This window comes from Oncorhynchus keta, chromosome 35 (genome assembly GCF_023373465.1).
Source record: "Oncorhynchus keta strain PuntledgeMale-10-30-2019 chromosome 35, Oket_V2, whole genome shotgun sequence".
Classification (NCBI taxonomy): domain Eukaryota; kingdom Metazoa; phylum Chordata; class Actinopteri; order Salmoniformes; family Salmonidae; genus Oncorhynchus; species Oncorhynchus keta.
The window spans coordinates 34,246,627-34,274,593 of NC_068455.1; the positions used below are offsets into that span (position 1 = coordinate 34,246,627).

Here is a 27,967-nt window from a genome sequence, read left to right on the forward strand (position 1 = left end):
ACTATGCTAACAGACATGAATTGTGAAATATGTGAAATTATATTTTTTCTATTGGATTCTTGTGACAACAGATAAACAAGACATTCAGTTCTAAAGAACAAGGGTATTGGCTGAACAATTGTCTTAAGTGCATTTAACATTGTTTGGTAAAAAAAAAAGTTTCAACCACTTGCTCAAAAACACAATTTAACACTATTAATATGGCCATATAGTAAGTAACCAGACACATGTCATCTTCTCTCAGGAGACAAGGCCATTGCAGATCATGGTGACTGGCTCCCCCTGTTGGTCTTCTGGTTCCTGCCTCCCTGTTCTCACCCAGAGCATAGCAGGGACTGGAACACAGCACGGGCTTAACATTTCGGACACACAACAACCCCTCCCTCACACAAATGACACAATTACCCTAATACACTATACCAACCTCCCCCCTAATGGATGTGTGGTCTGACTCTAAATGATAGCCAGCCTTGTTTTAGTCAGACAGAGACACAAGCAGACAGACACACACACAGCTCCAGTCCATCCATCTGTTTACGTCTGGGTGGATTTCCTCTGTGTGAGTTATGAGGAGACTGTGTGGCAATGCTATTCAGTTAAAAAAGAGAATGTCTGGGAGTGAAACACAATACTTTAATGATCTGGAGGGCACCCAATTGTACGCCCCCACACGTCTTCCTGCTTGCACAACTTTGGGAATTATCTGCGAGTAGAATTGACTTGTTTGTGCAGTGGAACAGAAGAGAATAAGAAGCAGGCAGGCTCCAAAACTTCAAGCTGGAGGCTGATTTTGAAGGCATCTTCAGGGGGGTTGGACATTCATTCCACTATAGTGAAAACTACGAAGAGGTCAATTAGTTAAACTAGAAACTGGTCTTAGTCCAGCTCCTCTGTCTACCATCAATAACACATACTGTAACCAGTGGTGGAAAAAGTAGACATACCTTAAAACCTCTTAAGGATTACAACCCTTTTTTTCAATTTTTGCCTAAAATGACATACCCAAATCTAACTGCCTGTCGTTCTGGCCCTAAAGCAAGGATATGCATATTCTTGGTACCATTTGAAAGGAAACACTGAACTTTGTGGAAATGTGAAAGGAATGTAGGAGAATAACACACAATAGATCTGGTAAAAAAATAAAATAAAAAACGTTTTCAATTTTTTTTGTACCATCATCTTTGAAATGCAAGAGAAAGTCCATAATGTATTATTTCAGCCCAGGTGCAATTTAGATGTCCACTAGATGGCAGCAGTGTATGTGCAAAGTTTTAGACATCCAATGAACCATTGCATTTCTGTTCAGAATGTATCAAGACTGCCCAAATGTCCCCAATATGTTTATTAATAACTTTGTTCAAAATTAGGCACTCCTCAAACAATAGCATGGAATTCTTTCACTGTAATAGCTACTGTAAATTGGACAATGCAGTTTGCTTAAATTCTTGTTAATATTTCTGCCAATATCAGATATGTCTACATCCTGGGAAATTGTTTTGTTACTTACCTCATGCTAATCGCATTAGCTTACATTAGCGCAACCGTACCATGGAAGGGACATCGATCCCAAATAAGTTTCAAATAGAAAGCTACTCAAGTAAAGTCACCCAGTAAAATACTATTTTTGTTGTAATTATACTTAAGTATAAAAAGTTGAATTTCAAAAATATACTTAAGTATCAAACAGTAAAAGTATAAATCATTTTAAAATCCTTATATTAAGCCAAGCAGACTGCACCATTTTCATATATATATATATATATATATTTTATGGCTAGCCAGGAGCACACGCCAACACTCAATATTTGCAAAAGATGCATGTGTTTAGTGAGTCCACCAGATCAGAGGCAGTAGGGGCGACCATGTGTTCTCTTGATAAGCGTGTGAATTGGACCATTTTCCTGTCCTGCTAAACATTCAATATGTAATGACTACTAAATATTTATGGAGTAAAAAGCACAATATTTTCTTTAAGAATGTAAGTAAGTAGTCCAAAAATATAAATAGTAAAGTACAGATACCCCCAAAACAACTTAAGAAATACTTGAAAGTATTTTTACACCACTGAACATAGCACAAGGACATACACAGTAACTGTAGGCCGCCAGGTCATTAGCCCAGAAGGGTGTTCCAGAAAGCAGGATCATATAGTTAGCCAGCTAACTATGATAAGCAGTTAAATATATCTTGATTGCCTGATTCATTTAGGAAGCTTAACTTGTCTTGAATATGGGTTGTTGATTAATGAGTAAATTATAGCATGCCAATTCTATATTCCTCAAAAATATGGTTATTTTTGCATTTTTATGACAGTTAGCTGGTTAAAACTCATTGATCCTCTTTTCTGGAACAACCCACAGGCAAATCACACCCAGAAACCAGAGTGCCAATAATAGGTTTTTCAATAATGTCAATATTTTTTTTTTTTTTTTTAAAGCCATGACATAGCCTGGATCTTTTCTTCTGAAATTGACATACACATGTCATAATTGCAGTGATTTTTGAAAACCGTCTGAGCAAGAGAAAACAAATCAGGCCAGAGGAGATGTCTTCTAGTACTAAACCCCCCCCAATTCAAACCAACCAATGAATGTATACAATTTACACATTGAACTCTGAATAATCAAAACAAATATTTACAAATCCTTTTATCAAATTTGTATTACAACAAATGTCTGAAAGGATAGCAAAACAAGGGGAGAAAAAAACAAAAAAATATTTTTGCTTTATCCACACTAAAGCATTTTTAAACTATGACAGAATACACTCACTACCGTTGAAAGCATTCTAAATAATGAGAACATGAAATCCTAAATGACAGTCACAACATCACCGGTCTCCTCTCCCCGACGACCTATCCTCATAAATATCTTTAGTGTCACCTTTTCTGATGGCTGATTGGGGATCTTCTGTATGCGATAGGAGAACGATGGAGAGTGTGTTGTTGTTACATCACTTAGTTTAGATAACAGGAGACATTCAATCCACAGTGAGACCCGAATAAAATGTCCCCTTTTCGGTGACTGAAGTGGAATAGAAAACTACCACTGCTGACAGCACAACACAAGCTAAAGATTTCCCTTCGTACTGTACAGCAGAGAGCGAAAAAAAAACATGTTCATTTTGGGCAAATTGAGCATTACTGCCAAGAGTGTCAGTGTCTATATGGAGCAGTGATATGAGGCAATGCAGTGATGAAGGACAGTTTGTATTCCCATACAAGTCTAAAAATGGTTGGTTTTGTTTGCTACATAGTATCTAATATTTCACGCATCTTAAATTCCCTTGTTCTGAGCTGAAAACATCTAATCTAAGGACCTGGCACATCTGAGCCGACTGTAGACTGAGCTCAGGTAGCATAAGTGTCATGGATGTTTGCACCCATGTGTCCACATACAAGGTTATGGAGTAAATGGTATCAGAACGTGGACAACAGGTAGCCTTACCTGTATTATAGTTATACCAATTGACTCAAGCAACGCAACAGTAAAATTAAGCATATCGCGCTGATATGTCAACTGTGGTTTGGCCTAGCGTCTAATGCAGTACATGCAGTGACACCTGCCCTCATTTACTCTCTAGAGCCAAAAACACTGAAGCTTTCAACACTGTTTAAACCAACTCCTTCGCCAACACACAAAATCAGTCTTGTAATGGTTACTTTCATAGCAAGCATGAAATGCAAATCAATATTGAACAGACAACAGAAGGGAAAAAAACGCTTGTGACCATATTCCCTTGTGGAAACAGAGGGTCAGCCGGAAGGCCACTATAGTGTGTGTATCGATGGCCCTCCAAAACTGATAAGCTCGGATACACACTAGCCTGCATCCAATCTGGCAGGTAGCTCGACCAACTCGCCAGTCAGACGCCTCGAAACAATCATCATAACCAAAAGAAAACAAAAAAGCAATAACCAACGGACCTTTGAGATTCATGTACTCAAGAAATCTTCCAAAAAATAAAAAGGGAACGGAAGGATCAGATATTTATGCATTAGGTTTGCTTTAAATGAGCTAAGGAAAGGTCGTTCATAGTTCTTGCTCGTGTCTGAACAGACCAGTCCCAGTGCTAGGGGGAGGGGGCATGGAGTAGCCCTATTTGACCAGCCTCTTGGCCACGTCTTGGTAGGCGATCTCAATCTCTTTGTCGCTGGGGCAGGTGTTGGTGAACTCCTCACGCGTATAGACATTCTGCAGGTACTGCCAGATGCCCATCATGTCCTTGGGAATGTCAAAGCCTCTGTACTTCTTGGTCACCACCTGTGGATGGAGGTGGATATTGATGAAGTGAGTTAGTCTCAGAACAAACATCTAGAGAACGTGTCCCTCTTCAGGCAAAGAGTGGTACAACATGACTTGGTCGCAGAATGGCATATGCTTCCAAGATACCCATACATAAGATGTTTTTGCAAACAGCAGTATTCCAGCATTGGGCTACCTTATCAAAGGTAGCTTTGATAAGTGATCACTATAATAGTCGGTCAGGCTCACTTGGGGAATAACGGCGCCGGGGGAGATGGCTGCCGTTTGACGGGCTCCTAACCAGTTCTGTAAGTAAGCATTTCACAGTAAGGTTTACACAGGCTGTATTCGGCGCATGTGACAAATAATAATAGATTCGGGGTGACAATGTGGCAGTATGTATGACAGCAGTGCAGTATTTTGAACAGTCTCTAGTTATCACACTTTCTTCCCTCCATATGGATTTTACCCTATGACAAACAATGTCAGTAGCCTATACCAGGGTTTCCCAAAGTCATATCTTGCCCGTGGTGACACGTGGTCTGCAGTTGTGAGGCCGGTTGGACGTACTGCCAAATTCTCTAAAACGACATTGGAGGCAGCTTATCTAAGCGAAATTAACATACATTCTCTGGCAACAGCTCTCAGCGCTCTCACACACACTCCTGGGTCATTTGGTTATATATTCTACATCACTATGAACTTAAGATATTTGGCATACTACAATAATATTTAATGCAGGCGTGGTCATGATCCAACGAGACCCTATTGAATTGTTTGGTGGCCATATTGGAAAAATACTTCTGTGTGATTAATGTGTGAATCCTGGGATGACCATGTATCTACAAATCTTTTCATTTATTTTTAAAACTGTTTTAGCAGCTTGTGTGAAATGTGGTGCCTCTATCACCAAAGTTACAATACAAAAACATAACTGCCCCACTTCATGGAATTCTATGGCTAAACGTAAATTATTCTGTCAGTGGCATAATATGGGTGATTTTTAAATAGTTGTAGCTGTGGCTTTCAAAGTTGGTTATATTTCCAGAATCACTTGTCAAACAATGTATCAGGGTTTCCTTTTTAAAGCAATGTATACGGGTAATTCTAGAGGTCAAAGGTCAAAGTTCTGTTGACCTGAACATTCAGAAAAATTGTTCTGATGAATAGTTGTGAATCAAAACTTTCCAATTGCACATGGTTAAAAAGGGTACACGTGACCAACAACTTCAGTAATAGGGAAAAACGAATGGGAAAGGAGGGAAGAACGTGATAACCGGAGAAAGCTCCACTTCTCGCAACGACTACCAGACATTTTCCAACTCTAGGACCATAGCCCTTCAAAGAACTCACTATGAGACATTGTAACCCCAAGTGAGCCCAAAGGCCCAAATTTGGGGGTCTGGCTCATGGACTACATGGACTCTGCTAATGTGTGTAGAATATCCTGTTTTGATACCCTCAGTCTCACCTTGACGATGTGCAGCTTGGGCAGGAGGTTGCAGTCAGCCAGTGTCATCTCGTCACCATCCAGGAACTTGCGAGTGGAGATTTTGATGTCCTCGATGCTGTTGTGGTCGATCTCGTCAGGCAGTGGGGAACGCAGGTACTCATCCAGCTTCTGCAGGGTCTTCAACAGCCCACGCTCCAGACCTACAGCACAAAAGGGAACATTCATCATCTCTCATTACACTATCGCAACTACTGTCAACTGCATTATAGCATTCACAAACCAGCCTGCCTGCATTGTGTTGAATATTCTGGACCCCTTCCCAAACAGACACTACAGCAAACACACAGCAGAGGGCAGCATTTCATAGCAAGATGGCAGAACTAGAGCTGCCGTGCATAAGTACTTTCAGACATTCCTCACTGACAGTTTTTAGCATTTTCTTCGAGACCCCAAATAAGGCATGGTCCACTCAGCCAACATAGATAGCAGGGGTTGGACTGTGGTTTATTGAGCAAATTCTACTGATTTCATTTGATTGTAGAGTATGTAGCCAGTTGGAGAGAGTGTGACGAGGCATGCGTTTGACATTTTAAAGTCTTATAAACAGGGCATGCTTATCATTCAGATAGGACTGTCAGCAGTGGTGTTGACATAGCCCAGAAGGAATTCAAAGCCAACCATCACGGTTGGGTCAATATTACAGCAGGGTGGAGAATAGAAACCATACCATCCAAGATACCAAAAGGACATGAACTGATACTCCATGTCATAAAACAGATTAACATAGCATACAGACAGAGAAACACTAGCCAATATGACCGTGGCAAAGCTACAGTATACCGTCATCTGTTGTCGTGTCCAAATCATGTCTTCCCATGGTCACAACACAATATGATAGGTAAGAGAGGTGCTTTGAGCTCACGTCCATCTCTCTCGGTTGTTTTTACCAGGCTGTTTGGATGTTTCTTTTAAGAGAGCCCAGCCAGGTGACATAGGGGACAGGGGAAGGAATGGGCCTGGGGACAGAGAGGCCACCCCAGAGAACAAAAGCCCTGTGTTCCCGTGTCAGACCCCCACTCTCACCCAGCCACCAATCACCTCAGGCTACCACTGTCGCTTAGCAACCACAGAACTCTTCTTGCACCACCAGTGTAACTCCATTTCTAAGTATTGCTTCTTCACTGACTTCTGAGTAGTAACCTGGAACTACATCTATCTATCGTATAGGGATGGAAAGCTCACCCTCGTTGGCATCTGGATTGGAGTTCTTGATGAACGCTGAGAACTTGGCAAAGATGTCCATCCCAGCTGTGTTGGACTCAGGGTGTCTGGTGCCAAGCTTGGTGAACCTACACACTCACACACATACAAAACCGATGATCCACCTGGTTAGATCTGACAATCAGAGAGTATACTGTATCGTAGGTATCTACTCGTGGAGGCAGTCTGATGTGAAATGCTGTTGCCAACCAGACCAGACGACTCACTTGGGCGGGCTGAGGACATCCTCTAGGAACTCCTCGATCTTGTTGACGTCGGTTTTGACCTCCCCGTTGAAGGTGATGAAAGGAGGGTGTGTGCCTGGGGCCAGGTTCTGGAGGTCTGCAGGCTTCCTAGGGAGCAGAGAAGAGAGGGGATTTAGTGGGCATGTCACAACGCACTGGTAAATATTCCAATCAGACAAATTATTATCTTATACTGTATTAAGAGAATGCCTGGCAGATAGGAGCGTTGGGCCAGCAACCAAAATATTGCTCGGATCGAATCCTAGAGGTAAATATCGGTCATTCTGCCCCTGAGCAAGGCAATTAACCCACTGTTCCCCAGGGGCCAATGACGTGGATGTCGATTAAGGCAGCCGATTCAGAGGGGTTGGGTTAAATGTATTAGACACATTTCAGTTGAATGCATACAGTTGTACAACTGACAAGGTATCCCCCTTTCCCTCTCCTTGATGTTGTTGAAATGTCTGTCTTGTTTGTACAGATGACTTCACTGCAAAACCAAGTTTCCCCTAGGGATAATAAAGTTCTATACTCAAACTCATTTTATATCCCTATAATCCATCTAGTCTATCTACTCTTTAAAATCATCAACCATTAAAGTGTTATTCTGTGTCTCCCAGGGCCCAGTTCTATTGCAGATCAGTGGAGGGGGCTGTGGCCAATAGACGGGACACAAATCCCTGTCCCATGCTAGACTGTTCCAGACCACTCTGGCCTTCCACAGTCCTCCCCCTCACACACCCTGGGTTGGACTTTATTTTCAACAGGGTCATGTATGCGCATGTCCATTCTTCTGTCCACAGTGATATTTTGGTTTTGTTCCAGATGTCTCTGGGAGGTGAGATGAACAGACAGAACATAATGAGTGAGTGATGAATGACCAATCAACAGCATGTAGCCCCGAGTCATGTTCCATAATCAGCCACAAAAAAAAGAGAATGACAAAGTAAAAAGCAGAATACTTTTTTTTTTGTGTCTGCTAGTTAGTTATCAGGGTTGTCATGTCAGAGCAAAATTTACCAAAGTGAGGCGCAAATTAACTTTGATGCAGAGAACAGCCTACCACTAATCTAGCCATAGAGACCGCGTCACATGCAGGCCAAAGGTATGTGCAAAGTACCGCGATTACGGTCTCCCTACAAGGGGAGCTGTGAAACAGACTCGTAAGACCAACTAGTCACAGGGGCACCAAAACAGGAAGTGACCTCAATCCTTTGGCATGAGCACAGGAAGCACCCTCGCCCCATGGCAACATTAAGGAACAGTGGGAGGGGGTAAGTGTAATCTCAAAAAGATAACTAAAATGTTACTCAAATTCAGCCAAACAGGCTTTTTGAACAGTTTTCCAAAGCAAGGTCATAACATTAAAGGTTAAAAAATGTACTGTCCTCGAGTTCCATACAGCGACAAAACAGGATTAAATACATTTGTGCAATACTTTGCCTCGTTCTGTTGACTGGAGCGTGAACACACTACTGTGTGGAAAATGTGAAGCCTTTATCAGTCATTTTTTGTTAAAGGTCAAAGCAGTATGTGGTCAGAACTGAACAAAGACATGTCTGACAAAAGAGGGAAAAACAGACACTGAAGTGGGCGGGACATCCTCCAATGCCTTTTACAAGACCTCTGGAAGCTCGTCTCGTTCGTACACACCCTCACACAGTTATAGATACATATGCAAATACATTCACAGATAGCCAAAGACAACTTCCCTGTGCTTCAAAATGTTTAAAAAAAGAGAAGGTTGCTCTGTGTACTACCCAGTCTTGTTTTGTTTCCAACTCTAGATTACCCACAGGACCAACCGTGACAGAGGTAGCAATGTTTGAGATTTCTCAGGAGAAGAGATGCTAAGCGATGCATACGTATCTGCATGGCTGAGCTATACCCTCTACAACACTTCATCAGAGCCTCCTGTATACTATACTGTCAGTCAATGATTTAAAAAAAGGCCCATGGAAATCAAGTTCATTACTATATCTGAAAATAATCACACACACTGTATGGTAATAGCCCTGGCCTGGGAAGAGGACAAACTAAATCAGGAAGTGTTCAGGTGATGCATTGAGGAATATAATGGTTGGGCAAGGAGCTGCCAGGCAGCCTTCTACAGAACATGGACAAGAACTTTTTCTGCACTTTCAGCCAAGACTAAATCGACTTCAAATGACTTTGGGAGGGGAAGCCGATCCTTTTAGATTCTGCTTTGATTTTAGAGTAAGAAAAATACAATTTACCCCCAAATCTAGGGAGGAAGTGAGCACAACCTCAAACAGCCTCTCCAGAATGCAGCTAGTTTATTTTCCAGATTTCTCCAGGTTGGGAAAGGGTCATGGGAAAAACAAATAATCCGTAAGGGTGGTGAAAATGTTTGAGGTTGGATCAGAGTGTTAGTGGAGAGCCCAGAAAAGCTCTGAGAGACAGCGAGCGAGAGAGAGAGAACATTCCCCTGGCTCTCCAGGAGCAGAGGAAGTGTAGAAGGCAGACCTCTTCTGGGGGAAATGAGCTAGCTAGCGTGACGTGGTGGTGTAGTGAGCGAGAAGGCTAGTGTAACGTGGTGGTGTAGTGAGCGAGAAGGCTAGTGTAACGTGATGGTGTGCATTCTCCCTCACCTCTTCAGGTCCACTGTGGTGACGTTGAAGACCACTCCCTTTAGCCACAGGATCATGAAGAGTCTCTGTGAGAACGGACAGTTCCCGATGCTCTCGCCATCACTTCCAGCCTGAGAGGAATCGGGAAGAAGGTCAGATTACATCAGCATTATTTACAGATAACGGATGACACTCGAATGACATTGCGTTTGTATGATAGGCTCTTGTAAAACCAAATAAAATGCACCAGGCTTAAATTGATTAGAGAAGTGGTTCTCAAACTTGATCCACAACCCCCTCAATCACCGTACACGCAAACAATCTCTGCGCAAATGTAGCCTGTCATTATAGCTAACGGTGATGCATTTTCAAAAAGCAAGATAAAGACTGTTTTACACCTGCATTTTGAGATGAATGTAATTCATGTTTGCCACCAATATCAACTAGGGATATCATGTAATTTCTCTGGAGTCCAGAGCAGGATCGGACAGAAAGCATGGTCTGTCTGTAGCCTTTTTCTTCCTCACAAATAATACAGTGACCAGAATGTTAAGTCTTCATCCCATAATTATTGAAGGCAGTGTGATGTTACAGACATATGTGAATTATGAAAATGATCAATGAAAAAAAGTGGCAGGTACCCCATTGTTCTGGTAAAGATGCATCTGTAGCAGACTGAAACAAGTGCTTTCTGGTCACTAATCTGGATAACGGTCAAGATGCGGTTCTGAACCTACATGAATTTGGTGCAGTACCATAGTTCAATGCTATTAGCCAGATCGAATAGGCAAAGGTATGAATATAAAATACAAATACACACGGAGTGTCCAAAACATTATGAACACCTGCTCTATCCATGAAAGACTGACCAGGTGAATCCAGGTGAAAGCTGTGATCCCTTATTTTTCACCTGTTAAATCCACTTCAAAATCAGTGTAGATGAAGTGGAGGAGACGGCTTAAAAAGCCTTATTTAACCTTTAAGACAATTGAGACATGGATTGTGTATGTGTGTCATTCAGAGGGTGAATGGGCAAGACAAAAGATTTAAGTACCTTTGAAAGGGGTATGGTATTAGGTGTCAGGCGTAGCGGTTGGAGTGCGCCAAGAACTGCCACGCTGTTTGATTTTTCACTGATAGTTTCCAGAGTTCATGCCCCAATTTAGACTGTTCTGAGGGCAAAAACAGGGTGCAACCCAATAAGGTGTTCCTAATGTTTTGTATGCTCAGTGTATGAAGCCCATTAAAATGCTAATGTTTCGTATGCTCAGTGTATGAAGCCCATTAAAATGCTAATGTTTCGTATGCTCAGTGTATGAAGCCCATTAAAATGCTAATGTTTCGTATGCTCAGTGTATGAAGCCCATTAAAATGCTAATGTTTCGTATGCTCAGTGTATGAAGCCGATTAAAATGCTAATGTTTCGTATGCTCAGTGTATGAAGCCCATTAAAATGCTAATGTTTCGTATGCTCAGTGTATGAAGCCCATTAAAATGCTAATGTTTCGTATGCTCAGTGTATGAAGCCCATTAAAATGCTAATGTTTCGTATGCTCAGTGTATGAAGCTGATTAAAATGCTAATGTTTCGTATGCTCAGTGTATGAAGCTGATTAAAATGCTAATGTTTCGTATGCTTAGTGTATGAAGCCTATTAAAATACTAATGTTTCACACTCAGGACCCCCAGTTTGATAACCACTGGAATGGAGTTAGAGAATCAAACATGGCTGACCGATCTAAATGAGTCTTGTAAGCTGATCGCAATAAAGTCAAGGTTGAGCCTTAAATGCAGTAGGGTCTTGGAACGCTGATATCATCAGACCTCGATTGTACAATTTCCAATGACCAGCGGTGTTCTACTACACTGACCCAGCACAGGCCTATTTAGAGCAGAAATGTATTCTACCACACAGTTGAGACTAGCTCCCTGACACCCAGAGAGCAGGCTGACCTTTGTCTCAAACACTTCAGCACACTTCCACAGCAGCCTCCATTCTTCCACACTGGCAGTCAGCCAAGTGGAACACAAACCCCAGATGTGACTAAGACAGAGCAGGACAGCGTTCTTGCGTTTCATTAGAACATGTATTTGAGTGGGAGGGGAAGGAGGATATGTCTGACAGTGCTTAATCAGCATGCTTCTCATTCACATATTTTGAGTTGTGAAACAACATTTAGTTCTTAGAAGAACTGTTATCAGACCATCTCTGGACATGAGGGGGGACAAGGAACTGCCCACTAGTAGAGATCCACCACCACCCAGGGGATTTTCCCTTCCTCAAATAGATCTGTTACTTTTACCTCCACTGTATGACAAACTACTACTGTGCATTGGAATAATGTACACAAAGACCTCCAGCCCAAGCAGTAAAAAGGAGCCAGTGAGGAGAATATACTAAACACTCCACTGGCAGACAGTGTCCTATAAAACACACCAGAGATATCTCCAACTACCACTGCTAGCAAACACTCCCCCTCACCCACTTCCCCCTCCTCAAGTGGTTCCATATCAATAGGGCTCTTCAGTACAGGCAAGTGCCAGTATCCAGCGAGTGAGTGGGGTAATAGATGTGGGAGAGAAGAAGAGACTGGATCCCAACGAAGGAGTTTAATGCAACTAACCTCTCCTCATGCAATATGTTACACGTGTACAGTAATTACTAAATTAGGAAATTGGGCAAGATTTTATTTGGATCGTTTGTAGAGCGTCTACAGATGGACTATCAGAGTAACATTTTAACTAACCGTAACCTTTATCCTAACCCCAAACGTAACACTTAGCCTAACCCTTATTCTAAACCGTAACCTTAGCAAGCAGTTGCTTATCAACAGATTGTCTATCCAAGTGTAACTGGAAAGTGAAATTAAAATATTCATGAGTAAAGACCTTGTGTAAGCAAACATCGTATAGCCAGAAAGGTTTTTAGCCTTTGATTTCACTCTAGTAAATAGAGTATTTTCAGTTAATGCCAGCTCATTCCGAGTTTGTGCTTGGATTTCTGGCATTGACAGCGATACCATACTACTCACATCTTGCTACTCTCACTATTGATCGCTCTACAACTGTATTTTCTGACATCAGTCCAACTTCATTATGTTTTTTCCTCTTAAGTGGATCAACTCAAGCAGTCTTCCACATGGTCCGAATCTTCCCCCTTCCCAGATTTACACAACTGGTTATGGAGTGTTCCATACAGACAGCGAGCTCAGAGGAAGGCCATTCTCAGAGCCAGTCCATTCTGAAGAATGCCCAGTATTCATCCATTCAGAAGGGCAGGGACGAAAGGAATTTCTTCCCTCTCCAACTGTAACAAGTCTTCACTAAACTGAATGGTTGCACATTCCCTCTTGGATCCTGTGTACTTTTCAGCCACTTTGTATCTGTCGATATCCTCTCGCCTATCCATCCTCTTCATATTTCTCTCTTGTGCCCCCTCTCCCTCTGACCAGCGCAGAGGGTATCTTGAGGAAAACTCCTCTCAGATTCAGCCCCATTCCAACATCAAAGACACGCATAAACTAATTAAAAATAGCATACCACAGACTTGAGTTATGGACTGACGGACCTGTGCCAAGATCGGGCTTTCTGGAACATGAACAAAATCATATTACTTCACATGGATCTAACGTCCCCCTCCACCACTAGAAATATGTCCAACATTTTTATTTTATTTTATTTTTTTAAACGTAGCCAAAAATCTAAAATGTAACATTTTTGGCCTAAAGTTATGCTATGACTGAACAGGGGACTTTCCAGACTGTTCCAGGCAGTGTGTCCAGCTAGCAGTGCCCTGCTGATTCGCTCCCTCTTTGCTGTGGAGGTCCGGTGTGTTCTCTGTTTGATCTGCCTGCTGCTAGAGGCTGGAGTTGCTGTTCTGTTCTTCAATATCTCAAAAAAGGTTGAATTCGATCAATTGATTCCATTACTGTCCTGTGTATGAAAGGTTTTCTATCAAATCATCGTATTGCTCAGAGAGATGAGTTCTTGTTGGTTAATGTGTCAGGGGTAGGAATGACAGTATGACATGGTGACTGTTCCCATGACGATGGAGGACAGACCCACATGACAAGCAGCCCATAATAAAAGAGGTGATTATCATGTCAGAAGTTTCCATGTGAAGGGCATCTCTGAGAATAAAATGCTAAGTAGACATAAGACATGGATTTCAGCCATGTTCAGAATACAGTGTCTTTTCCCCCCTCATAAATCTACACACAATACCCCATAATGACAAAGAAAACAGGTTTAGAAATGATTTGCTAATTTATTAAAAATAAAACAAATATTACACTCACATATGTATTCAGACCCTTTACTCAGTACTTTGTTGAATAACCTTTGGCAGCTATTACAGCATCAGGTTTGATTGGGTATGACGCTACAAACTCGGCACACCTGTATTTGGAGAGTTTCTCCCATTCTTCTCTGCAGATCCTCTCAAGCTCTGTCAGGTTGGATGGGGAGCGTTGCTGCACAGCAATGTTCATGTCTCTCCAGAGATGTTCGATCGGGTTCAAGTTCGGGCTCTGGCTGGGCAACTCAAGGACATTCAGAGACTTGTCCCGAACCCACTCCTGTGTTGTCTTGGCTATGTACTTAGGGGTCATTGTTCTGTTGTATGGGTGAACCTCTGGCCCCAGTCTGAGGTCCTGAGCCCTCTGGAGCAGGTTTTCATCAAGAATCTCTCTGTACTTTGCTCCGTTCATCTTTACCTCGATCCTGGCTAGTCTCCCAGTCCCTGCCACTGAAAAACATCCCCACAGCATGAGACTGCCACCACGCTTCACCGTAGGGATGGCGCCAGGTTTCCTCCCAACGTGACACTTGGCATTCAGGCCAAAGAGTTCAATCTTGGTTTCATCAGACCAGAGAATCCTGTTTCTTAGGGGTTTAGAGTCTTTTAGGTGCCTTTTGGCAAACTCCAAGCGGGTTGTCATGTGCCTTTTACTGAGAGGCTTCGGTCTGTCCACTCCACCATAAAGGCCTGATTGTTGGATTGCTGTAGATATAGTTGTCCTTCTGGAAGGTTCTCCCACAGAGGAACTCTGGAGCTCTGTCAGAGTGACCATCGGGTTCTTGGTCACCTCCCTGACCAAGGCCCTTCGTCCCCGATTGCTCTAGGAAGAGTCTCGGTGGTTCTAAACTTCTTACATTTAAGACTGATGGAGGCCACTGTGTTGGTGGAGACCTTCAATGCTGCAGGCATTTTTTGGTACCCTTCCCCAGATCTGTGCCTCGACACAATCCTGTCTCAGGGGCTTTACAATTGCTTTGACCTCGTGGCTTGGTTTTTCCTCTGACTGTGGGACCTAATATAGACAGGTGTGCCTTTCCAAATCATGTCCAAGCAATTGAATTTACCACAGGTGGACTCCAATCAAGTTGTACAAACATCAAGGATGATCAACGGAAACACGATGCACCTGAGCTCAATTTCCAGTCTAATAGCAAAGGGTCTGAATACTTATGTAAATAGGTATGTTTAAACATTTGAATACATGTCTAAAAAAAACTTATCTTTGTCATTATGGGGTATTGTGTGTTGATTGCTGAGGAAATGTTTATTTAATTTTAGAATACGTCTGTGACGTAACAAAATGTGGAAAAAGTCAAGGGGTCTGAATACTTTCCAAATGCACTGTATGAATGGAGTGAGCAGCAGCTTTAGGGGTGAGCTCAAGCAAAGCCCGTGCTCAGATAGTAGAACAGATGAGAAACTGTGGCTGGCTATCAGTCAGAACATGGCAGGGATCAATTCCACTGGAGGCTGCAGACTGCGAAAGAAGACATCAAAAACAGGCCTTGTCTGATCTTCCAGGTACACATCAGAGCTGCAGAGAGCCAAGCCCTAGTCTGCTACTGCCACAGACTCCCTGCAGCCCTGCCTTCTCTGAGATGGAGGTTGGGAGGGAGAGAGAAATGGTAGAGAATGAGGGAAGACAGAAATAGACTGGTGGAATTAGCATAAATCTAGTTAAGGAAAAAGGGAGACAAAAATAATAGAGTGGGTGAAAAGGGTCTAGGGGAAAAACAAGCAGAGCACAAGCCAACTAAGCATTATTGGCGGGCTTGCTTGGTGCTCTCCCCATCCTGGGCCCCTCACTAGGGGCAGGGGGCAGAAACTAGTCCGGAAATGAGGATGATTGTAAGCGGTGCATTTCTGCTTCTGACACAGCTGTATCTTCAACACACAAAGAAACCCTCTTAAGACGCATATGAAGAAGCTGATTTACAGTGAAGTCGTGTAGATATTCACAAAGCCACAGAAAAAAGGACATTCAAAAAAGGAAACAAGACATTCAAATCCATAAGATGTATTATTTACCTAAATATATTTATGAGCTACAAACTTTCTAAAATTATAAGCCATCCGATTGAGGTATTTGACAGACACAGTAGCTGTGACACTAGTCGTGTCCGTTAACTGTCTCTTTGAGTGGTGTAACAGGCCCTCCAACACTGTTCTCTCTCAAGTGTCCATTGCTTTGAGCAGTGTCCCAGAACCGTTGCATTCAGCATTGTGAATAGAGAGCTCCTTTTGGGGAATAACCAGCAGAAACTGTTTGTGGACGGTTCTGTGCATGTTACTGGATAAAAAAATGACCGATAAAATTTCATGAGGTAAGAAATGATTTTGGGCCAGCACCTAATTTGGTCATGAGATCACACTGATGTACGTTTATTTTCATTTTCAGATATTCGGCAGTGCTCATAATTTCACATTTTATATGTGGTAAGAAAACTGCAATCCCACAGTACTTACTGAAAAATATTACTTAACAAGTCGGCCATCATTCACTACATGACTTAGCCTTGCACTATTCATTTATCTTATTCATTTGCAGGTTAAAATTAGTCAGGAGATGTTGATGATTGCATCATATTCCAAATAAATTGTGCCAATGTTCCTATTTTACTTACAGCAAGCAATACATGCTACTAGAACATTAGGCTGCTGATATAGAAGTACAGAGAAAAACAGATTTTTTATTGAACCTTTACTTAACTAGGCAAGTCAGTTAAGAACAAATTCTTATTTACAATGACTGCCTACCGGGGAACACTGGGTTAACTGCCTTGTTCAGGGGCAGAACGACAGATTTTTACTTTGTTAACTCTGGGATTCGATCCAGCAACCTTTCGGTTACTGGCCCAACGCTCTAACCACTAGGCTACCTGAGTCAACACAGAGACACAGTTGTCCATCCAGTGGAGAGGATGACTCATGCCGAAGTCACTTAAGGTCCAGGGAGGCCCATCGGAGCACAATGGGACCGCAGTCATCCCCCTCCGTCACCAATCTACAGGAGACTAGCACAATGGGACTGCAGTCATCCCCCTCCCTCACCAATCTACAGGAGACTAGCACAATGGGACCGCAGTCATCCCCCTCCCTCACCAATCTACAGGAGGCTAGCACAATGGGACTGCAGTCATCCCCCTCCCTCACCAATCTACAGGAGACTAGCACAATGGGACCGCAGTCATCCCCCTCCCTCACCAATCTACAGGAGACTAGCACAATGGGACTGCAGTCATCCCCCTCCCTCACCCATCTACAGGAGACAAGCACAGCCACGTTACCAGTGTTGCGTTGACCTCAGATCATGATATCACGTTCACCCTTATGGAGCTACTTCTATAATGACCATCTTGAGGCATGTCAAGTCTGATGACACTGTAGGTTTTAAGCATCAGGATGTTGTAATACGCTGGCTTCTCAGCATTTTAACTGGCATTAAAAAAAAAAATGGGTATTCTTCCTCCCATAACATTTTATGGCTAAGAACATCCCAGCAATAGAATCATGAGCTGTACCACTCTGCCTCCCTCGCTCACAAACACACTTTAGGGAATGTATAAAATACCAGTGCCTTTAATCATTAGTGCCTTTAATAAAGATCTAACCCTTTTAAAAAGTCCTCATCATTGAGGCCAAAACTCTCCACCTGAGTGGTGGCTGATCAACGCTTCAGACCAGGACTGGTAACACGTCTATTGTTTTTCCTTTGGAGAGTTCTGCCCTGTCTGATCCAGGCCTAATTTTAGTAACATGACAGCCATGTCCTCCCCTCCACTCACAGTTAACATTCTAAATTGGGTGGGCTCGAGTTCAGGCCACACTTTTACCAAATAAGGAGCTTGGTGGGGGTCAGCCAACAAGTGTTCCGCTGCCCTCCTCTCGCCCCATGACACAGGCGGAATGTCCTCAGGGAAGGGTTATGTCATGCCTCCCCTAGGCTGGACAAGCATGCAAACTGGGTGTGGCTGGGATGACTGGGGCAGCTGGGACTGACTGGGCTGGGATGGCTAGAGTTGGGCTGGGATGGCTAGAGTTGGGCTGGGATGGCTGATGTAAGGCTGTTACTTTGAAGGGAAGGGACTGATGCTGACTTGGCTAAGGCTAGGTTTGTGGTCAGATGGATGATGGTGGTGGTAGAGTCTCGCCCTACAGGAAAGGAAATGCATCAAACCCTGGTGTGGCTCTGACTCATGTGGACGACATGGAGTGGAAACCTAACGTCTCCCAGACAGACAGGCTGACAGAGGTAGAGGACTTTAAAACTTGCAACATGAAAGTTTCTTTGGGACACTAACCAAGGGGTGGAGAGGGATAAGATTTAGCTCACGTCGAGTCATCAACAACGTGACCAATTACTCTCTCCAGGTTAAGAATAAACATAGAAAATATAAAGTCAGGTATGAATTTGAGTGAAACATGATTCAGGTAAAGTTGGAAGGAAATAAGACAGAAGGGAGAAAGACAGACAGGTGTGTGCAGGAGAAGTAAAGTTAAAACAATTCCTGCTGATCTGTGTGGCAGTTGTTTAAAGAGTGCGTGTTCCAACACAAACTCCGCCCTGGCCGGGTCAATCTGATAGAGGCAACTTTAACACTAAATGTAGTGATTCCCTCAAAAGACTACTGAAGTCCAGACCATTCTGAACAACCCCTTGGCTCCAGTATTGTGCTATAGGTGTTAGTACACATGGCAGCAAAGCCTGCACCATCACCATAAACCAACACCAGCCTCATTTGACATTTGAACTACACTAGGCATGGCTCGCTATCGCTCATTTTACCAGTGTAAAGCAGGATGTGAAACATAAGCAGATGGGATTGAATTGGGTTACACTGCCTGCCCTCAGAGTAGATTCCTTACACCTGAGGTCCAGCACTCAAGCACCCAAGTTACAAAAAAAATCTCCACACATGCAGAGATCATCCGTTAATCTACTCTGCTTCTCAAAGACAGCGGTTGAAACAAAAACAAAAAAACGCACATTTGGACCAAAAGGACAGATTTCCACCAGTCTAATGTCCATTGCTTGTTGTTTCTTGGCCCAAACAAAGTTCTTCTTATTATTGGTGTCCTTTAGTAGTGGTTTCTTTGCAGCAATTCAACCATTAAGGCTGGATTTCACACAGTCTCCTCTAACCAGTTGTTGAAATGTCTGTTACTTGATCTCCGTGAATCATTTATCTGGCCTGCAATTTCTGAGGCTGGTAACTAATGAACTTATCCTCTGCCGCAGAGGTAACTCTTCGTCTTCAATTCCCGTGGGGATGCTCATGAGCCAGTTTCATCATAGCGCTTGATGGTTTTTGCCACTGCGCTTGAATAAACTTTTGAAGTTCTTGACATTTTCCATATTGACAGACCATCGTGTCTTAAAGTAACGGACTGTCATTCCGCTTTGCTTATTTGAGCTGTTCATGCCATAATATGGACTTGGTCTTTAACCAAATAGGGCTATCTTCTGTATACCACCCCCACCTTGTCACAACTGATTGGCACAAACACATAAAGAATTAATTCCACAAATGAACTTAAGGCACCTGTTAATTGAAATGCATTCCAGGTGACTAACCCATGAAGCTGGTTGAGAGAATGCCAAGAGTGGCTATTTGAATATAAAATATATTTTGATTTATTTCACACTTTTTGGTTACTACATGATTCCATGTGTTATTTCAGTGTTGATGTCTTCACTATTATTCTACAATGTAGACAATAGTAAAAATAAAGAAAAACCCTGGAATGAGTAGGTGTTCTAAAACTTTTGACCGGTAGTATCGTTATGTGCCGATTTGGGGATCTGATAGTATTTCTAATTATATTCACTTCAAACAGCAAGCAAAGACAGTTTTTACATCCATTGAGAACTACAAGTCTCAATGCATTTGAAAAATGTTCAAGCGCTCTCCCTTTCGATAACCACTCAGCGTGAAAGTGGAAAATGTCATGGACTAAAATAGGTTCCGGTACTCATTTTGGGTGCTGCTACGGTTATATATTTTAGGTGCAGGACAATAATTTTGAGCTAATATTCTATAAGAGGAACAGGAGCTCAAGCACTAGAAAATGAGGTGCTGGTACTCAGCTCCAGTGAGCTCCTGCCCAAGTCAAGTGCTGCGGCGCAAATAGCTTACAGCTGTGTCTATCCCAAGCTCACTGGCATGGGAAACTGAGGGCCCAGAATTTGTTATACAATGTTGCAAGTCTGCTAGGCAAGGTTGGGCTGGACCAAGAAGTTGATACAATGTTTCAAATTCATTGCAGACAGGCCATGTGCAGCCAATGTGACTTATAGAATATACACACACTTTTTTAAAATCATTTTTAAAAATTTAAAATCAGGATGTTTTCTACCTGCAGGCTGCAATGTTTTTATTTATTTGCTTTATGTAGGCTATTTTTACATAGTTGGCAATAGGAGTTACCTAAAAAGTATATATTTTTATTAACCACATGACAATGATTGAGATATGAAGACATACTTATAATTGTGCATGTGAAAACCTTGATTGACACGCAGATCGGTAGAAATGGTAAGATAAATGGTCGTTCCACATGAGAAAGGGTGCAGACTCCTCATGTAGACTATTACCTGCAACTTCAGCAGAGTAATGGCAGAATCTGCCAAAGCCAGCAGGAGGAAAATAGTTGGCTCAGGTTAATGTTTTTCCTCTTCTAGATAACCAGATTTCTGGCGCCCTCGATGCATTTTTCTTATTTCATCAAACCATAAGCTCAATGCATATAGTTGATTTGATCATTTCTTTAAAACATGGGGAGTGTCCATACGGGAAAAAATACACGTTCATATTTTTCGAAAGAACAGTTGGCTTTCGGTCGACAAAGAGTTGGGTTTTGGGGGGGGTGGACAGCCCTAATTATCATACCCCCCTCATCTTGTGTTACATTGCTGTGTCCATTTGGCCGAGGCCCAGTCCTAACAGTTTTTAATAGTGAAGCATTCTCACCGCTACAGTACTGCACAACAGACCAGTTACAGACCATTAATCTTTGTCCCCCAACTCATGATGCTGACTGCAGCATAATAGTGCTTGGAGAGAATAAACTGCTATATTGATTTTACTATATAAAAAATATAAAAATGTAAAAACGGGCTACTCAGAGTGCCTTTGTGCCACTCTGGGGAGAAAGAATGTGTTATACTCAAAGTAATTATGCAAACAAGTGGCAAATGGAGATTGACATGTAGAATGCTACCAGCTGAAGTCAAGTTGACACGGGTATATACTTGTGACACAAGTTAAAGTTACTGCAGGGACACAAACAACTTATTGATGGTTAACCCAGAGTGTGTAAACTGTGGATCTTGCATTTTTAGACAATTACAACAGAAAGGCATGACTAAGCAGAGACAAAGAGGACAGAGTTGCCAAGACATCAAGAAAAAGTCAACTAAACATATCCTGTTTTTGCCCGTGTACAAGCTGTTCCTAATAATTCTCATACCAAACTATTATTATCCTATGATGGCATATCTCACATGACATGGAGTCACACAGCCATACAGTACAGGGAGGAAAGTGTAGGACGTGAGCAGCTCTTTCGTGATGTCTCTCTGGCCTGAGACTGAGGGAGAAGTGTGTTGACCTTTAGGATTTTGTCCTGGGTGGACATCCCTGCAAGGGGTTCTTTAAAAACCAGTGACTGGTACATAATTGGTCTCTGTCACCATAGTTTCCATGTGATTCTCTCGGAGTAACACAAAAATACAGACGGACCCCCTTCCAGCCACGGGACATAAGAATGGATTACTTTCGATGTCTATTTGCACTGCATTCATCCATGGAAATAGAATACCTGGATTATATGCCTTCCTCATTGGTGGGAGGTGGAGGTGTGCCTTCATCCCAGCCTTGGCACACTTGCTGGCAGAGCGACAGCATACAAACTAAAGATGAAAGCATGTCCTTTCGGATTTCATATGTGGAGTTATCAGAGTTCTGTATTGCTTCTTGTTCCATACAGTAATTTAGCATGATATTGGGGTGCTGGGTCATTGTGCATTAGTGTGCCTATCGATGAGCGATGCCCCAAGTCTTATGGTAATGTGGGTCATCAAGGAAAGATTACCACACTTCCTGTCCAGTGCTGGAGCGTCAAACCAAAGTGATTAGTGCATATGATGAACAGTGCAGTCTCCTAAAAGGAACTTCCTAATCACTTAGTCATTACTCTAGCACCATCTGTCACAGCGTTCAAAGAAAACCTTTACAGTCTACAATGCCTTCACCCAGAACGTTTAGCTAGTGGGTGATTCCGCACAAAACAAGACCGTGATATTGGCATATCATAAGTTCTAGTGTGGGATCTCTGCTAGTTTGGGTTGTGTTCCAATTTGTAAGCATTTCCAACAGAGTGAATGTGAAAATGGATTCAAAATGATCGCTGCTGATCATTTGCAATATGTGCAATAATGCAAGTAAAAAGAAGGCTGTGAATGGTTAAATTTCCTAGTATGCCAATTTCTCTGTACACAACTTGAAAACTAGCAGAGATGACACATTGGAATGTTGACATACACCCACAGAGCAGGGATGGGCAACTTGTGGCCCATGCCCCCATTTTGTAGGCCCACCATCCGGGTTTCAACTTACTGTTGACAGTTAGAATAGAACACAAAGTGCAATTTCAAAATGTAGTTGTGTATCAGCAGTTTCTCTTGTTATGTCAGTCACTAACCACATTTCCATCAGGTTATGTGAGTAAAGTCATACTGGGGGGGGACAAACAGTTGTGATGGAAACAGGAAGTTTTGGTACAATTTTATAAACGCCAATGGATAATTTGTTTGTTCGACATGGGATTTTTTGTGTCTGTAAAAATAAATGGCAGCGGAAACACAATTAAGCGCAAATACTGATATAACCATCATATTCAAGTAAACTTAGAGTCACACCATATTACTACTGTATGTTGTGTGGTCCTCCCGCTGCGACTCCAAAAACCATGCAGTTTATTGGGCTACAGATTGAATAAATTATGAACTTCACAGGGTGGTGAAAGTGCACAGCGATGAGCTTGATGCTCTTTTCCAATATAAATATCGACAGTCTTATTCTGGTGACACGATGAGCGATGTTTGACTGCCGTTTGACAAATAATCTTTCTTTTGTCCATAATAATCTCATCATGTAGACTAGCCTAACCGCACAGTATCTATGAGCTGTTGGCTAGAGCGCATATCGCAAATGTGCCTGCCAGAGTAAGCACATTTGCGATACAACGTAACAGTTTGTGACAAAACTATTGGTAGAGTTGAAAACTGTCGCCAATTGGAAGGAAACCTAGCTACTGACAGTCACTCAATTAGCCATGTCAGCTAACAATTTTGATAGTTAAATTAATCTAGCCAGTTATCATGGCCGAATACCAACCAGGCACGCAGGGCTTCGATTTTGTTAGTCACTCTCACTCAGATATGTTAACAATGCATAAGGCATGGCAAATGGTGTAGAATTACAGGCAACTAGCTTTAAAACTGCAAATAAGTATCTCCACCCCACGGCAAAATGGATAGAATTGCAGCACCCCTGATAAATAAAAATATAAAACTGTATTGCTTCTATGAGCAGACAAAAATAATCCTCTTTACTGATGGATTTTCAAATTGTAGACTGGCACCAGACAGGCTACAGTCGCAGGGGTACAAGGGTTCTACAACTCACCTCTACAATCAAAACTGTTTCCATAGAAACCTTGTAAGACAACAGTACACACTGCAGCAGGGAGATTTAAAGCGGGCAATAACCTCATATCATCATCACAATCTAGGTGGGTCAGCTAGTTTCAAAAGGCACTAAAGTCTCTCCCCTCAGACGCTAGCAGGATGATGAATGGGGATCAGGAGCCACTACGCCAGTCCATGCAGAGAGCACACAGTGAGCCTTATCAGCTGTTCCCAGTAGCCACCGTTTGTGTGGTGCCTATGGCAACGTGCACGCCTGCCTCATTGCCTAAGACGTCTGCCTGTGTTTAAAGCAGCAGAGCGGGAACAATGATGGACATCCTGGAGCATAAATAATGGGTGAGTTACATGTCTGCCTCTACACAGAGCAATGGATAGGATGTAGGGAGAGAACGTGCCACATATCAAAGTCTCCCTTGCTGTGTGCACACGCTGATAGAAACAAACACTGACAATGGGGGACGATCTTGTGTACACAAGCACTACAGAGAGAGCACACATAGCACAAGAGAGGGTTGGGCTGGGAAGCGGTTGTAGCAACATATAAAGTCACCTGGGATGATGTAACTGTTCCTGTACGCAGCGAGGGATGGCTGACTGAGGTAGGTAGCTATCACCTCCCTGTTAATGGTGCGCAGGTTGACTCATAACACGCAGTACCCCAAGGTTATGTCCTCCAAGCAGGCTGGCTTAGGGTCAATCACCAAATGCTTTTGGGAAAGGGCAGATAGAGTTAATGTCTATCCACTGAGGCAAAAAGATCCATTGGCAAAAAGGACAATGTCAAAGTTCAATTCAATAAGAGAAAAGCTGCAAAATTAAGAGTTGAAAATAAAGAGATTATACAAATTCGACAGTCACGAGACAGGGACTTTAAAAATGGGCCAATGGCACATCAAGGGAACTGTAGCCTGACGCAGAACAGAGCCACGTGTATCTAGATCACACTGTCAACAGCATAACCAGAGACAATCATAATCACCAGTGAAATACTGCTCAGAGGGGGGCAGTGAGTTTACATCACCAATAAAGCTTGGTTTCAAGATCAAGGCCTCGTGTAAGTTTTTTTTCCTCATTTAATTCAGGCCCCCAAACCCTCACCCCACTGGGGTTCCACCACCTCACCCTGTTTTCTCTCTCCTACTCTGCCAAACAAGCAGAGGAAAATAAAAAGCTTTCCAGATTAGCATGCGTCGATGCAAGCTTCAACAAAAAGTATACAAGGAAATATGACACAACCACGTAAAAATTATGCAAATTCTCTTGAAATCAACAGTGGCCATTACTGGAGCTGAAGCGAGAGAAAATATACTCAGTCTTGAGAATGAAATGTTGCCTATTCACATCTCATATCTTGCCTGAGTACAATATTTTATCTTTCTACGTGAATAAATACATGCTGTGTTAATTTTGTCATGGTTCCCTGCCAGCAACACTCATTGTAGTAAGCCCATAGTAAGATAAGAGCTAACTGGCTAGCTACTACTGTTAACTAGCCAGATAGGCACAAAGAATTGTTAGTTAGCTACCCACGAAGAATGGACCTTGGATAACATTTGTTTTAGGTCATTTTTGCCTGTTATACTAGCTGGTTAGCTGCATTATTACTATTCACATATACAGTAGCTAGCAGATAGTTATGAAGTCAAATGTTTGCTTTGTGTACATCTTGTTAAGTCTCTATTGTTGCCATTGTCATGGCTGGAATACGGTTCAGTGAATGGGGAGACGCAGCGTGAGGTAATACAGTAGGGGGAGTGTGAGTGCTTCTCAATTATATGCTTAATGCGTTCTCCACACCCTTGTCCTAACAAGCTAGCTAACAAGCTGGCTCCTGAGTGGCACAGCAGTCTAAGGCACTGCATCTCAGTGCTAGAGGCGTCACTACAGACCTTGGTTCGATCCCGGGCTGTAACACAACAGGCGGCAATCGGGAGTACCATAGGGCGGTGCACAATTGGCCCGGCGTCTTCCTGGTTAGGGAGGGTGTGGCAGGAGTAGGCCGTCATTGTAAAATGAGAATATGCTCTTCACGGACTTGCCTAGTTAAATAAAGGTTCAATTAAAAAACAAGAACTTACTCAAGAGAACATCCTTGGAGAATGCACTTGGAGCATGAGAGTGTGGAGCTGGTAGTATGCACATTGAGAAACACCCTATAAAACATTAAGGTTTTATTCCAGGTCAGACATCAGCCTGTGATGTCCCAAACTTTCTAGTGCATAATATACCTTTTTCAATTGAGTAACTTTACAATATTGAAATGCAAGGTCAAAGAGCTATCTATAGCTTCCTTACAGACACCATCACTACAACAAGCTGTATTTCTTCATCCCCAATACATGCCAACTAAAGGGGGGGCATCCTCATGAATAGGGAGAAAAAGGAAACATTTAAGTGCGGAAGCCAAATAATTCTGAGTCTTTTCTGTCAAATTGCCAAGATATTGGGTCACCAATTTCTTATAAACTTCAGGGGAAAGTCTGTTTCATTGCAGTTATTTGCACCACGCCCCTACCATTATCAACCTAAACAGGACAAAAGGCCAGTAATTGTAAATATATTCCAACTCTCCAATTGACAAATATCCAAAGTGTTTCATCCATATCCCATCTCCCATCTCCTTCCAACCCTTACAGATATCCCCTTTTTGACAGGCTGGAAATATTGTATTTCAATAGGGCGGCTACATTGTTTCGACCAGCGTGCGACCACCCGGTTGCGGTGCTACACTATCGTTTCGATAGAGTATGCTACAATGTCGCGCTGGTTAATAAACTATCGTTAATCTTAGCATGTATAATTCACGCTTAGTTTTACATAAAATCGAGGCACACTTAAAAAGTAGGATGGATGCTTTGTCTCCTTCTCCTCAAGATGATGGGAAGAGCACACAGCCGCGGTATCCGCCCTAAGTCTGACAAACTCACATGGCCACACTTTGGGAGGGTCTCAAACTAACCTATATTTGAATTGTTAAAAATCGTAAACGTTTGGGAAAACTGATCACCTACGCAATTTGAAAGACAAATTGACTTCTGTATGCTCAGTACTTCAAGAAACCGTTTTTGAAAGCAAATGGCAACAATATAATACAACCAAATGGTACATCAATAACGACAGCACACGTATTCACTGTCCTATGCACTCCAAGAAAGAAAAGTAGCTTATAGTCTTACTTTATACCGATATCCCCCCCAAAAACGTGCTCGACTAATTGCATTTGTTAATTTAGGCCTAATATCTACGTTAAATTTTTATTTAGACAAATACAGTCAAGAACAAACTTTTCCCATTGCGGCAGACAGCCTTGCTGGAGAATCTATTCTGGAACGTACCTTCACAAAGAGCTCGATAACGGGCTCGTTATCCGCCTTGATTCCATTCTGGGGTACAGACAAAGACATTGTGAACTAAACTTTATAAACTTTTCCAAACTAAATCGACACCAAACGGGTATCTTCAGCCTAATCGCTCTTCTTTGCCACCCCCTTTCCACGGAGTATTCGGATAACCGATTTTCCTAGGCTGGTGGCTCGCTGCAATTCTCACACAAGAGTGGTGGGAGGAGAAAGTCAAGCACAAAGATGGCAAGAGCTGTGTGCTATTGGTGCAGCCCGTCCACAAAACTAGATGTTGCAGAACAGCTCCCTTTGACTCTTCGGTATCTCTACAGGATTTCCGTGCACAACAAATTAGTGTCGTTTATCAAACTGTTGCACGCAACATAATCATTGATAAATCAGAGGCACACTATATTTCTGCCTCGTGAATGACCGTTACAACCCCGCATGGAAAACGCCCTCCAGTCACCTTTTATGGTAGCAAAAACGCCCTCATTTACTGTATGATTTGTAGATGTTGGGAACTGGGCCATGACCGTTTCTAAAAGAAAGCACAATGGCAAAATAGTTAAATTTTCTGTAGAGGTGTGGGCAGAATGTATAAAACCTTTTCAGTGACTTTAAAAAAAGTGCATGCATACAGCCAGTTCCAAACGCTGGCCGCACATTTTGGTATTTGGTATTTTATTAGCAGCAGCTACCCTTCCTGGGGTCCACACAAAACATGAAACATTACATACTACAGAACATTAATAGACAAGAACAGCTCAAGGACAGAAGTACATCAATAAAAACAATAAAACACAGTGGGAAGCAAAGCAT

General features: G+C 42.5%; 1 protein-coding gene across 1 annotated transcript; it reads right to left on the reverse strand.

Annotated features, from left to right (window-relative positions):
* Positions 1-2,633: 2,633 nt before the first annotated feature.
* Positions 2,634-27,593, reverse strand: LOC118368409 (chloride intracellular channel protein 4). The gene is made up of 6 exons (XM_035752477.2): positions 27,140-27,593; positions 9,815-9,924; positions 7,185-7,310; positions 6,940-7,046; positions 5,716-5,897; positions 2,634-4,262 (listed from the first exon to the last, which is right to left on the reverse strand). The coding sequence occupies exons 1-6, from the start codon at positions 27,206-27,208 to the stop codon at positions 4,098-4,100; spliced, it is 759 nt and encodes a 252-aa protein (XP_035608370.1). The 5' UTR covers positions 27,209-27,593; the 3' UTR covers positions 2,634-4,097.
* Positions 27,594-27,967: the final 374 nt, after the last annotated feature.

Bases quoted from the DNA above. Each gene is read 5' to 3' on its own strand.
- LOC118368409 (XM_035752477.2), bottom strand. From the start codon at position 27,208: ATGTCTTTGTCTGTACCCCAGAATGGAATCAAGGCGGATAACGAGCCC. The intron at 9,925-27,139 runs GTACGTTCCAGA...GATTCCTCTCAG, and splicing joins TTATCGAGCTCTTTGTGAAG to GCTGGAAGTGATGGCGAGAG. The intron at 7,047-7,184 runs GTGAGTCGTCTG...GTGAGTGTGTAG, and splicing joins GATGTCCTCAGCCCGCCCAA to GTTCACCAAGCTTGGCACCA.